Source organism: Cibotium barometz, chromosome 53, assembly GCF_041138505.1.
Source record: "Cibotium barometz isolate CiBa-2024 chromosome 53, ASM4113850v1, whole genome shotgun sequence".
Classification (NCBI taxonomy): domain Eukaryota; kingdom Viridiplantae; phylum Streptophyta; class Polypodiopsida; order Cyatheales; family Cibotiaceae; genus Cibotium; species Cibotium barometz.
Window position 1 is genome coordinate 31,968,132 of NC_141098.1, and position 15,233 is coordinate 31,983,364.

Sequence of the window (15,233 nt, forward strand, 5' to 3'; positions counted from 1 at the left end):
CTTGTCAAGCTCCAGCCTGATCACATCAGCAAGCGAGCAATCACACAAAGACAAGTTCACAACTGCCACCACTTCCGTTATTAACACATCACACACTCCCTCTCATAGCTCACACAGCATCACCCGCCTTGCAATCTTGTAATAGATTTGAGGTTTCAAGAACCCCTACATTGATTTCTCATCACAGTCTTCTTTCCCCTTGCTCTATGAATAGCACTTCACGTGACATACAAGTCTACAAGAACTCTGAAACTCTATACGAGGCTCCAACAGCTTATACCTTTGTATCTCATCATGATCTTCATTCCCCTTTCTGCAGAGAGAAGCACTTAGAACACATGAGGGAGAGAGAGGAAAAGAACAGTGTGGAGTGATATGCTTCCTGTATGGTAGCCAATTAAGCACTTGTGCACCTATGGAAGAGGTACCACACGGCACACCTATCCACCAAGAAGCAGCGCCTACAGAAGCTGCGCCAACCTCTCAGGTAGCTCACCAACTTCTCCAGCCCACACCTTCTCTATGCCAGGCGGTCAGCACCTTGACGCACGGCGCCTATCACCTTCTCGTCAGCCTCACCCGCGAACCCAGCCTCTACCAAACCATTGTTAAGGCGACCCTCTCTCTGCAGTAAAACCAGCCACTCAACCGTGCAGCTCTTCGCACCAAGGCGGCCTCTCCTCTTTTCATTAGCTCTCCACGATCACTCCAGTGCAACTCCTTGCGCCTGTCTCTGCTAAATCACCAGCGAGCGCTTTGTCATCTAAGCCTGTGTGAGGCAGCTCATGAACATAAGAAGGCCGCTATAGCTCGCCGACTCACCACCTTCGGAACACTCACAAGCACAAGGGGCACCACCAACTTCTCTAGCTGGAAAGAAATCTCTCTAAATACCACACAGAGATACCCAAAGAAAGGCAGTTTCAACAGCTCACTATCTCATTATAAAAGCCTCTTATCTGTCAGCAAGGCTAAGCCACTCACATATCACACAAACCCTGTTTGTCCATTAACAAGGGGTGATCCATCACCATAGATTTTATTAATTAACAAACTTCAACCCACTCTTCCTCGCACTCTCCTTTATCACCCACTCACAGCAAACAACTCACACACATTGCCCAAATCTTCCTTTTTGGTCTCACACCAGGGGCCTCGAACCAAGGCGGCTACCATATTTCTTTTTCTGCTCCCAGTCTCGGTGTCGTCCAGCTTCTAACGACTGCTAGTCTCATCTTTACCACCAGCTCGTCTTTCTCCCACTGTCCAGGCGACCTTGCTTACTCGCCAGCCACTACCACGTACAGAGGCGGTTGCCACAACCTGTTCTCCAAGGATCACCTAGAGGCCTGCAGCCCTTTAGCTATCACTCGCCAGTCCTTGGTCTTCCAGGCGGCACAACTTGCCTTGCCTTTCACTCGCCAACCTCTGGCTGCAATAGTACCCCCTTGCGCTTCACACATGGCTCCCAGGCCTCCAAACACCAGGCGGTTACCTGTCCACGCCCCTCTGCTTCACCTAGGAGGCGGCCAACATCCAGGCAACCTTTGCTCACCCAGTCGTCTTCCAGCCTTTGGCACTAGCAGCTACGCACTTCAGAGCCACACTAGTCGACTCAAGACGGCCACCTCTCGAACCCTTCCAGCGCCTCACACCTCTCCTCTGGACCCACGATCACTAGGTCGCCAGCCTTTGCTTTTCACTGCCTTCGCTATAGGCCTCTCACAAGGCAGCTCTTCACCTCGTCTCCCTCTGCTGCAACTTCACCAGGCGTCCCCTCACTATGTACCTGCAGCTGCCACACTCTGCGCTCAACTGCGCTCCACTGGTCTTGTCTTTCAGCTGCGCCAGAGAGCCCCTCGACAAACAGCAGGGCGGCCACACTCGCAGAGCTGCCACAAAAGTACCTTGCAGCTCCTCAGCTTCGCTCTCTTCGATCACTCCAGCGCGCACACATCAGCCAACCTTCACGAGGTCGCCACCCTTTGAAACCGGCTTGCCCTTTCTAGACGTTGAGCTGGCAAGAAATAAAGCTTCCAAGTGGCTATTCTACATTATTGGCCACTTAATATTATTTATTCTTTTATTCTTTTTTTACAGCTTCAATGATGGCCACACAATACAATACGAGCCCTTCTTTTCCTTGTACTTCGGGTCATCACGCCGCGCCCACAATTTCCAAAATAAATGCGAGAGCTGCCCACCACAGCCTCGTCATTAGCATCATTATTTCCAAACACATCCATTGCCCAATCGGTGCCCTACTTTTAGCAACCATCCGTACACCACACTGTTGCTATAAAACTTTCAAATCCCAGCATTCGCTCCCAAAAAAAAGACACGTGCATATACCGACTCATTGTAAAACCACTCGGCCTGTACACTTGCTAGGGCATTCAGAGCAAAGTTTTATTGCACACCACGCATCCCATATGTACATGGACTCAAAACATCTTTACAAAAAAATGCCTGACATACTTTGCCCAACCCCTAGCCTGCTGAATCATTCATGATCAGCAGTAAAAAGCATTTCAAGACCTAAATTCATATCCAAAAACTGCCCTTCATCTGAAATCACATCTTCAGACACTGCATCCTGTGCAATCACCATCAAACGTGCATAATACTTCTTCAGCCTGTATCCATTCACCCTGGAAGCATGTAAAGTCCCATCTAAATCTGCCAATTGATAGGTACCATTTGCAAATCCTTGCATCACCAAGAAAGGTCCTTCCCATTTAATTTGGAACTTCTTATGAAAGGAATTATCCAAATGAGAGTTCTAAGTGTATTAAGCAAGGCTCACTTATGGGGTTGTCCGCCCATGTGTGAAAGAGGCCTAGGGATAGGGTTAGGGTTAGTGACATCTCTATAAAAGATATGTTAGCTAAAGAAAGAGGACGTTTTTTGGCCATTCTCATAAGCTATTGAGTGAAGCTCTTGAGCTCTCAAGCTATGGCAACTCTCTAACTCTCTCTCTCTAACTCTCTAACTCTCTAACTCTCTCTCTATTATACTCTAATGAGCATCAAGCTCTAATGAGTATAGCTCCACTTCTTTCTCTTAATCTGTTTTAGCATCATTGAAGTAGATTAATCTATGATTAGTTGAATGCTTCTTTCTTTCTCTTGTGTATGCATGCTTGTAATGTGTGTGTGTGTGTGTAGTCTCCATTGATGCAAGCTCTTGCTTGGCAATGAGTTATTCATGGATAGACTCTCTCTATGAGCTTGTGGGTTTGTGAATGTTACATTCTATGCTTGCTTAAGCTTGTGGGTTAGGAGATGCACGCTTATGGGTTTGTTGGCATTAGGGAAAGCTAAGATTTAATCAATGTTTGAATGGGATTAAGAGATTGCCATGCATTGCTTGTTCTCTTGATTAGTGTGGTGGGTTTAAGGGATTGAGAGATTGATTGAGGTGTTGAATGGTTGAATCGTCAAGTGGTGGTTCATGTATGTGAGCTCTCCCGCAAGGGATAAGCCTTCATGCACTAATCGGGTCGAGTCCTCGGATTGACATTGTGTTTCTCAACACATTTGTTGATCGGTAGTACTCTATGAGCACTATATTGCACAGTAGAGAGAACCGCTCTTCAGGTAGAGTATGTGTACCAACTATTGGTGACTTTCGGGCCCAAATTCTTAAAGAAATCATGATAGTCCAAGTGCGGGTCATTCCGGGATTTAGAAGACCTATGCACTAGTAAAAAGACAGTTTTATTAGCCTAGTGTGTTAAAGGACGTCCAGACTTATGTGCTGAAATGCAATAAGTGCCAGGTCAATAAACACGAACGTCTTAAGGTTGGAGGACTACTCCATCCACTGGAGATTCCTCATGGGAAATGGGCAAGCATTTCCATGGATTTCATTATCGGTTTACCCAAGACGAGTCGAGGGAATGACTCGGTGTGGGTGGTAGTGGATAGGTTAACTAAAATGGCAAAGTTTATCGCCACCACAAAGAAAACTGTTAAGACGCCAGAGTTGGCAAAACTCTTTATTGAATATCTCTACAAGCTATATGGCCTGCCCGCCCCGCAGATATAGTGTCGGATAGAGATAGAAAGTTCAACAGTCATTTTTGGAGGAAAGTCTTCAAAAAGTTGGATACTACTCTGAGTGTGAGTACGGCAGATCATCCAGAGTCTAATGGTCAAACTGAAAGAGTTAACCAAATTCTAGAGGATACGTTGCTTTCTTATGTTAGTAAGAAGCAATATAATTGGGAAGAGTACTTGCCCTTATTGGAGTTTGCCTATAACAGCTCCAAACACTTAGCGGCGGTGACTGGATTTACACCATTCATGTTAATGTATGGATTCTAGCTGAGATCTTCGATGGCTGTAGGCCTAGAAAAGATTCAATTTGTCAACAAGGATTTCCTTGAAGATACGAATGATATGCTCAGAGCCGCACGTGAGAGCATTCGTAGCGCTCACATCGTGCTAAAATTTATGCGGATAAAGGACATAGAAAGGTGACCTTTGCAGAAGGTGACTTTGTATTCCTCAAGGTTCCTGCGCAGTCAGAAACCATGAAAATGGAAAAGTGTGATAAACTTTCTCCGAGATATTGTGGTCCTTTTAAAATCCTTAAGAAGATTGGGGACGTAGCATATAAACTTGAGTTACCGGAGAGTTCTTAAGTCCATCCTGTCTTCCATGCCAGTAAACTGAAGAAATCAGGTCACGGGTTAGAGAACGCAGTTTCTCTAGAGATTTTGGTGGACTTGATAGAGTCACCAGAGATACCACATGAACCTGAAAAGATTCTAGGGTATCGTGACAGACAAACCTGACATAAAGTGTATCAGGAGGTACTTGTTAAATGGACAGACACAGGAATGAGGAGGCAGTTACTTGGAAACGGCGTAGTGCAATTTCCAAGAGGTTTCCCTAGTTTGTTTTGGAGGACAAAAACTCTTCTTAAGGGGGGAGTAATGTCACGTAGGCTGTAACGCCTCTGAGACAGACCGGATGGCCAAGGACATGGCCATCCGGGGTTCAGTGGGAGAGGATGCCCATGCGGAGTCATGGGCGGCCAGGCTAGTGTGGACAGCAGGCCACACACTATATAGCCTGGGGGATGAAGGGCAATCCTCATTCTTTCTTTGAGGCTGGGTGGCGAGCCAGAGGCCGCCGTCCCCTCCTGTGGTAGCACCCGTAGCGGCGCTACGGAGATCTAACACAAAGGATATGAACATTATAAAGATTTGAATTGAATAGGAACATGTGACATTCACGATGAAAGATCAATGCTAAGAAGCCTTAATGATATTCCTATAGGCAAAAATGCTATTGAAGTTGTAGAGGAGTGAGTTATGATGAGAGTTGTACATTAATACAAGACATACATGTCAAAGAAATCAATGCTAATAGTGGTGTTGATTTTAATGCATTACTATTGAAGCATTGTATTCAACCATCAATGTTGCATGAATCCACTATGTATGGTCCAAATAGATATTTTATACTCCGACTTGGATGTATAAAGTTTTTGCATACCCTTTTCAAAAGATGTAATGTTGGGATCTGGTCAGTGGCAATGGAGGATAATGTTATTCAAATGGTGCAGAGCTTTGCAAAAAAAAGCAAGGAAAATACTTCCTTTTTTGCCATTTGGGGTCAATAGGCTTGTTACACCTATCAGAAAAAGAAATTGTTTATGCTAGACAGTCGAGGTGTTGAGGCAAGGCTTAAGCCATTGGAGAGAATGACTAAAGCCTTTGAATGTGATTCCAAGAGGATTGTTCTTGTTGATGACTCTCCATATAAAGGATGTGTTACTCCCGATAGTAACTGCATCTTTCCATCTAAGTTTGATATAGATAAGAAGAATGACAACATTCTTCTTGGGAAATCACTGCCTTACTTGATGCGGCTTGATGGTGCTGAGGATGTACATAGAGTGATTGAGTCTAACTATTATGGCCAGCTCCCAGTGTCAAATGACCTTGATTTTTCAACCTTGTTAGTGGTTGTTGATTATTGGAAAGAGTATGATGTGACATGATCATAATTAAGTTTCAACACATGTAGACTTTCTCTTGCAAAGTAATTACAAAACATTTTCTAGGAGGATGATGAAACAAATTGGGTTGATACTAGTGGTTGAAGAGGTGATAAAGGAAATTGGGTTGATACTAGTGGTTGAAGAGGTGATAAAGGAGCTAATATTGGTGCAAAGAGTATATAAAACCTCAGCCTTAGTTCATCTCAACCCACAGAAGATGAAATATGACATATCTTGCTGAAAGAACATCCATACATTTCAAGCGTGAAGGCACCACAATTGATTTCACTAGCTAAATGGTTGGGTTGCAAAGAAGGAACTAGCATGAAGGATCAGTCTACGAAGGCATTTATTAATAAATTGCGAAATGATTATGGTCTCTTGAATATCAACAAGTAACACAAAGGTACCACTCTATTTGAAATTTCCACCGCAATAGACAATGGAATATAAGCTATCTGTATTCTAACTCATGACTTGTTTTGTGCAGGTTTTTCTAGGCTTATGAATTGATCAAAGAGGCATTCTCAAAATGATAATAACTTGCATAAGATTAAGAACTTTGAACCAATGTCATACTTGGAGCTTTTGAAATGTAAGCAAAGAAATGTATAGACTGCATGAGCCCTGACTCACAGTGTTTGTAAGGCATTTTTCCAAAGGAGGGAAATCATTATGTTACATTACTCTTGATATCTCAAGACATTTTCCAATGTATTTAACTTCACTCTTAATAAAGCGTTAAAGTTTATGTTCACAACAATATTAAACCCTTCTGGTGTGGCAAGAGTTCTCTTACACTTTAGTGTCTATTTTGTCGTATTTTGTTGGAATGGATCATAAGTTTGAGTGCATCCTAATCTAAGGGGGCTCCTTTGATTTGAATAGAAGAAGAAAGTCTCATAATGATTGTCGTAAACTAGATTTAACTTTTTGTGGTATTTTGAAGGAGTGGATCTTAACTCGGAGTCCATCCTAGTCTAAGCATGGGCTCATTTGATTTGAATATAAGAAGATTATGAAAGTCTTTTAATGATTTTATTAAAGTAAGTTATGTTCAACGACACCAACCTTAAACCTTTGTGGTGGCAAGAGTTTTCTTAAACTTTGGTATCCTTTTGTGGTATTTCATTGGATTGGAATTTGAGTCGGGTGCATCCTATTCTAAGGGAACTCCTTTGATTCCAATACAAGAGCCATTTACAAAACTTTAAGGTGCAATGTAACCATGTAGCTTTTTATATCAAGTCATGTAACACCATTTTAAGCATCGGTCATGATCGAGAGACAAACTATTTAATGGATGTTTACTTGAAAGATGCTTGATGGAAATTTGTATATATACATAAGGACTATATGTCCGTCATGATTCTCTATAATTGTGTACTCATTTGAGGCCAAGTACAACTTTGAACACATTCTAGCATGTTCTACGTGTCTTGTTTGCTTGCATTAGAGAATGGCCCTATGGAACTTGGATAGAACTTGTGCTTCACTAGAACACAGTGCCCATGGTAGAATGGACCTATAGCCATTCTCAAATGCCTTGCATTTTACAAGAAAAACAATGTGCATGGTAGAGTGGCCCTAGGGCCATTCCATATCCTTTATGCTACATTCAAGAAAGAGTGTGTATGGTAGAAGAGACCTAGGTAATCTAGCATGCATGGTAGATGTAGAGTGGCCCTAGTTGGGAAATTCTTAATATCCTATTATTAATATACTTGTCTCACCTTTGATTTTTCAAGTGCTTGTTTCAAACCAAATATTGTTTGTAATGTTCCCCTTACCGGCCTAAGAACAAGTTCTATAAAAATATTATTGATTTGAACATTTTTTAATACACAATTCTATAGATTGAGTGGCTTTATTTCTAATTTCTTATTGGGAAAAGAAGAAAAACCTTAAAAACTAAATAAACGGGACGATCTGGGAATGGGATTTTTTAAAAAAATCTAATAAGGTGTTAGAGATTTTTATTATGAGGGCACTCACATGTTCAATTGGGTTATAGGTCCTTGATCACTTCGTGGGGGGAGATTTTTTGGGGTAGTCTTGAATGTTGTGAGTTATGTGCCGCAACTTAGACACCATCATTGATAGTGCTGAGATGCTTTTGGCAGCCTCTACTGAGACTCAGTAGGGTCACTCTCTTTTGAGGTGTGTGCCTCCACATGTATAGCAAGCTACGAGTTGGCCAAGGTTTGTAGACTTCATTTATTATGCCTTAGATCCCATTGGTTTCCCATGGCCATAAGTGCCAAAGGTTGATATCCTGTAAATGGGAGCTAAGGTATTGTTAGGCATCCTTACAAACTTTACACTAGAGTCTGTACTCGACATTGGGTAGGAGTTGTATCATGGCAGTCCTTCCACGGGATCTCGTTGTGGCATATAAGTGTCACACTAACATCCTCAATGAGTGGTCCTAGAATGTGTCTCATGGGTATCACACTAAGTGCTATAGATTGAGGTCCTAGAATAGGGAGAGGTGTCTTAAAAAACTTAAGAATTTCTCTAGGTAGGCAACGTAGGATTTCCACTACCCACTGTGTGGCGTGGGGAGTGCTAAGGATTGGGTGGTAGTAGGAAGAGTTGGTATAGACATACCATAATTTATTAGATTTTACCTACAATTATAGGTATCTTGATTAGTGTATCTCTTGCAAAAACCACACCACGAGCCCATACGTCTCCTATTGAATGGAAACTCATTTCTAAGAACACCATGTTCCCTCTCTCCTTGGGTATGATCGAGAATCTCTAGAAAGCACCTTCTAATTCTCCTCCATTTTCTTAAGCACCACAGTAGCCATGTTTGTGCTATGGGGGGCTTTCGATGGTGTACTAGATTTCTCACACCCTTTTGTGTCATGCTATCATCAAAGTCCATAGCATCTATATAGCACTCAATAAAGATTGTCTTCCTTTGCAAATAAAGATAATTGTTCAAATGTTTGTCCTTCAATCCCTCAAGAAACAACTAATATACAACTGGAGGTTATTCAATGATTTCCAGTTCACAAAACAATGTGTGCTACCACTATCCACTAACACACATGTCACCCTTCCATTTATTGTAGCCTTGAGTCTGAAGGTCACCCTTCCATTTATTTGTACCCTTGCAACCAACATATCCATCATTAGAGAGTGAACACAAGGTAGCATAACACTTTGATGAATCCATAACACACAAAGCAGTGGGTAACATAACACAAGGTAGCATGTAACACTTTGATGAATCCATAACACACAAAGCAGTGGGTAATCCACCATCATGACTCTCACTATAAGCCCCACCGGGATCAAAAGGAAACTCCACTTGGCTTATAATCATGATTTTCATCATCATGCTCATTAAAATCTAGAAAGTTTTCTACATCATCCTCAAGTCTCTCATCATCTTGTTCCATGAGAATCATACTCAAGGATAACTTCTTTTCCTTGCATGGTTTTGTAGTGATCCTTCTTCCATTTTTTTCCACATTTGAAGCATAAGCCCTTGCTCTTGAGCTCATTTATGTGGTCCTCCTTGATCACATTACTCTTTATCACAATACTCGAAGGCTTCCCATCCCCACTTGAGCCCTTTGAAGAGGCATTCCCAAATCTTAAATTTGGCTTTGTATCTGTGTGCAATCATCAATAAAAGTCACAAAGTAGACATATCCTTGGATCGATGGTATCCTCATGGGACAACATAGATCACTATGTATAAGCTGTCCACGAACTTGAGGATCTTCCAAAGGACCAAAGAACACTAAAATTTTATAAAATGAAAAGCATTGGAGGACTCAGGAGAATGTTACACAACATTTTTTGTTTACAATGTGTCCATTGAAAATAATGCCGAGTTTAAACAGTACTATGTTAAAGGTACAGATCAGCCATGTGATGTACATGTGTGTGATCTGTTGTGTGGATGCAGTGTGGATACACAATAAACACGGGAAAAAATGATTTCACCGTTTCTTTAATCATCTCTAGATGAGATTCACAACAATGTTCAGGCAACTACCAAAGCCAAGGACTTCTCACACACTATAAAAGGGCTTCCCTTGTCCCCCCTCAAGAGCTTTGAACTTAGCCACAGCTTCTGCATGCCCTTTCAAATTATATATCTCCGCCAATCTGTGACAACCCACACAGATAGAACAATGAGACAAATTCAAGCAGTTATGCTTCAACTACAGGAAAATAAGACCCATCTAAGAAGTACACATGTTATCAGCAGATTTCTGATATAATACACAACACAAAAGCACAAGTTGCACAGTTACACACAGAATATCACCTGGCTATCTCCGCTCTCCTTTTAGCACCTGTAGCAGCCTCCTGTCCTGATGAAGCAAGCGGAATTGCATTGGATGCCAGTGCAGGAGAATATTGTCCATCTCCAGTTCTAATAAGTAATGCCCACTGCGCTTGCCGAGCTTCCCGCCCGTAATTTTTCTGACGAGTGAAGGCAGTTTTCCCTTCCATGAAGAACTCCCATGGCTTTCCAGTTTGCATGTAGCGCGCCACAAATTTCAGTAAATCCAATGGTGGGTACGTAACAATACTGCAAGTTTTGCAGTAATAGCACACCACATGAACAGTATTAGTTAGCATACAGCATGAACAGTATTAGTTGTTCTAACCTTGATAAATCCTGAACTTTTTGTGTGTGTGTGTGTGTGTACGCGCGTATTTAGGATACATTTCAGCGGGGTTATTTTGTCGTATTGCTATCTGTAGGGGTGAGATTATTTTTAAAAATGCCCCCTACAGGTGGCTTGGTCTCACCCCTACATGTGTCAAATATGGGAGACTGAAATGTATCCTTGGCCATGTCTGTGTGAGCTTTGCAAAGCAATTAGGACATGCATTGAATGCATATCCACTTACTTGAATAACCATGTGACTCCCGCCCAACCCCAACCACAGCCCTTCATCTTGGCAAATCCCCAGTCACCATATACCGCAATGATTGTTGCTGTCAGCTGAGCTATGATAAAGGCAAGCACCAAGAGCCCACCGGGTCTCTCCAGAAAAGAAAAGCTTTGTGATCTTGTGACAAAGATAAGGGCTTGGCTGATGATGCTGATTTGAAGGTAAATGATAGAAGTCTCCCGGGCAGCATCACCACCAATCCGTTCCACATGGAAGTAGTCTTCGAAAAAGCTAGTGTCATGCACAAGCCAATAAAAGAGAACAGTGGCCACAGCAAGATAAATTCCAAAGCATATTCCTAGAGCAAACAGCTCAGGAAGTTTCCAACTGTCTGGCCTTTGAGAGGCCTTGACCTTGTCCTGTCAAGTAGGATTATACTTAAAAACTATTGATGCATGAATTCAAGCTTATAACTAATGACCCTTCTTAACAAACAGAAAGCTTTTGCTTAAGTAATTGTATTCCAAAAACTTCATATGCAATTACATTCTGAAGATCAAGTTCAGTAAAGCTTGTGTGCTTTCAAACACCAAACAACAAAAGCTATGGAGTTTAGTTATGTGGATTACTGAGATGATTACAAGTTGTGACATGTTGAAGACTGTACCAAGTTGCATTTTTAGTAGAAGTCTAAAAGACCTGCTATTCTCACCTTTGAGATTGTCATGATGGTTCCATCATTTAATATAGCCATCACCAGCACCATGAAAGGTGAGAAGTTATATCTCCAGATAAAAAGCAATAGAAAAAAGCCTAACACTATCCGGACTGTTATAGATAGGGCATATATTGTATAATTCTTCATACGCTGGAAAATTTCGCGGCTTGTAATAATGGCAAGTATTATCACACTCAATCCTGTCAAAACCAAAGAGCCCAAAAACAAGTGTTATGATTGCAAATTGGTTCTTTAGATGGATGTGGTTACATGCGGGTATGTTTGTGTATGTTTGGCTTCCACACACGGATAGAAGCTAGATAGATGGATGGAGAGAGAGAGAGAAGAGACATGGCGACCACGTGGCCATTTGTAAAGTAATTTCTGGTAATATATCTTCTATTAGGAAAAAAGAGAGAGAGAGAGCATGTTGTGAGGCTGAATATGATAACAAGGCCATGAGCAATGCCTTCCAAGTCAAGAATTTGAAAAATAGAGCCTAGATACTAATTAGTCTGGCTAAGCATGGACATGATTGGTCTACTGCACCTCCTTGATGAAGATGGGAATGTCAGAAGTCCTCTCTTCAGAGAAGAAAGAAAAGATGTCCTCAGCCCCCTCAAGGATCTCACACAGACACACATTCACTCACATGCACGCACGCGCACACACACACACACACACACACACAGCTCCTGAATGTTGAAAATCAGAAATGCACAAGTATCCTGAGTAAACAATAACTGTAAGTGCTCATTATCAAAAGCCTAATATGCTCCCAGGGGTTTTATTAAACTAGTCACTACCCATTGCAATATCAAACTAAAGCAGCTTTAATGTACCTGCAGCAGTAAGCACAATGTCTGCCGCACTCTGAGCAGCTTCAGTGCTGTTATGAACAGCAATTCCAATGTCTGCTTTCTTCAAAGCCGGTGCATCGTTTACACCATCACCAGTCATACCACAGATGTGCTTCTTCTTTTGTAGCTTGCTAACGATGGCATGCTTGTGCTCTGGAAGCACTCCTGCAAATCCATCTGCCTGTTCTACAAGCTCACCTTCATCCACTCCAGATTGTTTAGCATTCTCATGGCTACCAAACAATACAGATGCTGGGTAGATATTGGAGCCCATCCCAAGACGTCGTGCTGTTTCTTTGGCTATGGCCAACTGATCTCCCGTTATCATCTTCACGGCTACACCCAGCTCCAAAGCTCGTGCTACTGTCTCTCCTGTGTCCATGCGCGGTGGGTCAAACAGAGAAAGCAAGCCATAGAATTCCCATGGTCCTCCTTCACTCTCCTTAGTACCCTCGGGAACTTCCTGGGAAAGAATGAGATGGAAATTAGACATATATTATATTCCACAGATAAAGAATCAAAAACTCTGTAATTTAACCGCATGATTTTCACCTGGTAAGCAACAGCCAGGGCACGCAAACCCCTTTCAGCATACTGATCAATGATTGTATGCACCTGGTTATTTATTTCATTTTTATTGTGTGCTAGTTCTAGAATGTGTTCCGGTGCTCCCTTTGTGGCACGGTGCATTTTTCCATCAGGTGTCAGATAAGTAATCGCAGTTCGTTTGTCCACAGGATTGAAAGGAAGGAAGTGAACTTCCTGAATGCCTTGCCTAGCTTCTTTCGGATCAGCAAGCATACTTACAATAGCTTTGTCTATAGCATCCTGCTCCAGATCACACAGGTTATGGTAATTACATATTAAGGAAAGATTAATGTTGATCAGCATATACTGCACTCCCATCCATCTCACCTGATTTTCAAGACGGGAAGCCTGAGCTGCAGTCAAGAGGACAAGCTCTTTGTTTGCTTTGGGCGAAACAACTTCAATAAGGTTTCTGTCCACTGTCAGCTCATTGAGAGTAAGAGTACCTGTCTTGTCAGAGCAGAGAATGTCCATTCCAGCAAGCTCCTCAATTGCAGTCATGCGCTTTACAACAGCCTGTTAGCATCACAGTGAGATGAGCTAACAGCAGTTGAACTTTCCACACTTTGACTGCTGTCATGCTTTTTACTCTTTCAGCAATTGACTGTACAAGTAATGCATGATGCTACCTACCCCTACGCTCTGCAGAGAGCTTTAAAGTGCTCTGTCATGTGCACAAGGAAGTGCTCTATTAAAAAAAGGAGACAAACACATATATTACCTGGTTGGAGCTAAGAGCATGGGAGCCAATGGCCATGGTGACAGAAAGCACAGTGGGCATGGCTATGGGGATTCCACCGATAAGCAAGATGACCAGGTTTTCAACGCCCGTGCGGTAAGGAGTGTGCTGAGTGAACATCACAATGGACTCACCCATGATGCCCACTAGGATGATAAAGAAGCAGAAGTTTCCAATTTTCCTCAAAACCTCCTGAAAGTGGCCAGGATTCTGTGTGGTGTCAGTAAGGTGGCATGAATGCCCCATGAGAGTGAATTTTCCAGTGGCGATAACAAGGGCGTCTATCTCTCCCTGCTTCACAACAGAGCCAGAAAAGGCCTCATGGCCGGGATGCTTCGTTGCTGGAAGGCTCTCTCCTGTCATGGCGGACTCGTCAAGCAGCAAAGGATCACCATCTAGCAGCCTACAATCGGCTGGCACGATGTCACCAAGCTTGATGGCGACAATGTCTCCGGGTACGATGATGGCAGCGTCCACCTCCTGGGGCGTGCGACAGAAGGCATGGTCAGCCATGCTTATACAATAAGGCGAATGGAGTGTATTCAATGTACAGACCTGTGTTTGCTTCTCATTGGGAAAACACAGGCTCTGAAAACAAACAGCAGCACTAAACCTCTTTTAATTTGTCTTAATCTCTACCTGATAGTGGCCATCTCGCAGCACACGGGCACGGGCAGCGAGCTTCTTCATGATCTCATCCGCGGCCTTGCCCGCGTGACGCTCCTCAAGGTAGGAGATAGTGGCATTGACAAAGAGGAGGAAGACGATTCCGACAAAGTCCTGCCAATCGGGCGCCTCGTGGTCGCCGTTGTCCAGCACGATGGCGACGACGGCAGCCATCTCCATGACCCATGACAGGGGGTTCCACATGAACTGGAAGAACTTACGAAGCTCGCTCTCCTTGATCTCCTCCAGCTTGTTTGGCCCCATCTGCTGCAGCCTCCGCGCCGCCTCCACTGAAGTCAGCCCTGCTTTTGTACAGTCCAGGACGTGAAACACCTCCTCCATCGCCACGCTCTTGAGGTCAATATTGGGGTCTATGTGGGCGATTTGGCCGCTGTGGGGGCTGAGGCTACCCCTGCCATCGCCGCCGAAGGACTCTCGCATTCTTTCTGATTGCTTGTCGCCTTGTTGTCTCTGGTAGAAGAAAGCTACGGGCGGTAGCCGGCAGATGGGGGCGGAATCATCCGGTAGCAATAGATGCCGTACCGATCATTAGCATGTTTACGAGGGGGAGAAGCAGCCTGGATGGATAAAAGATGGCGGAAACCATCAGAACACAAAAGGCGCGAAGTTCGAACCGTCATTTGCCCGTTCGCCAGCCGACACGTGGCGGAGCCGCGGTACGCAGTGCGCACCCCTTCACTCTACAAGTCCCCGGTTCCCGGTCACCCTCTCCGTGATGACGAGTCTCCAAATTAGCAGAATGCCGGTTCCCCAA

At 43.4% G+C, this 15,233-nt stretch overlaps 1 protein-coding gene across 1 annotated transcript; it reads right to left on the minus strand.

Annotated features, from left to right (window-relative positions):
* Positions 1 to 9,832: 9,832 nt before the first annotated feature.
* Positions 9,833 to 14,986, minus strand: LOC147608530 (plasma membrane ATPase-like). The gene is made up of 9 exons (XM_086789129.1): positions 14,432 to 14,986; positions 13,775 to 14,272; positions 13,381 to 13,569; positions 13,018 to 13,293; positions 12,448 to 12,928; positions 11,600 to 11,805; positions 10,903 to 11,306; positions 10,310 to 10,576; positions 9,833 to 10,146 (listed from the first exon to the last, which is right to left on the minus strand). Exons 1-9 carry the CDS (start codon positions 14,897 to 14,899, stop codon positions 10,050 to 10,052), a joined length of 2,886 nt encoding a protein of 961 aa, XP_086645255.1. The 5' UTR covers positions 14,900 to 14,986; the 3' UTR covers positions 9,833 to 10,049.
* Between the last annotated feature and the right edge of the window lie 247 nt (positions 14,987 to 15,233).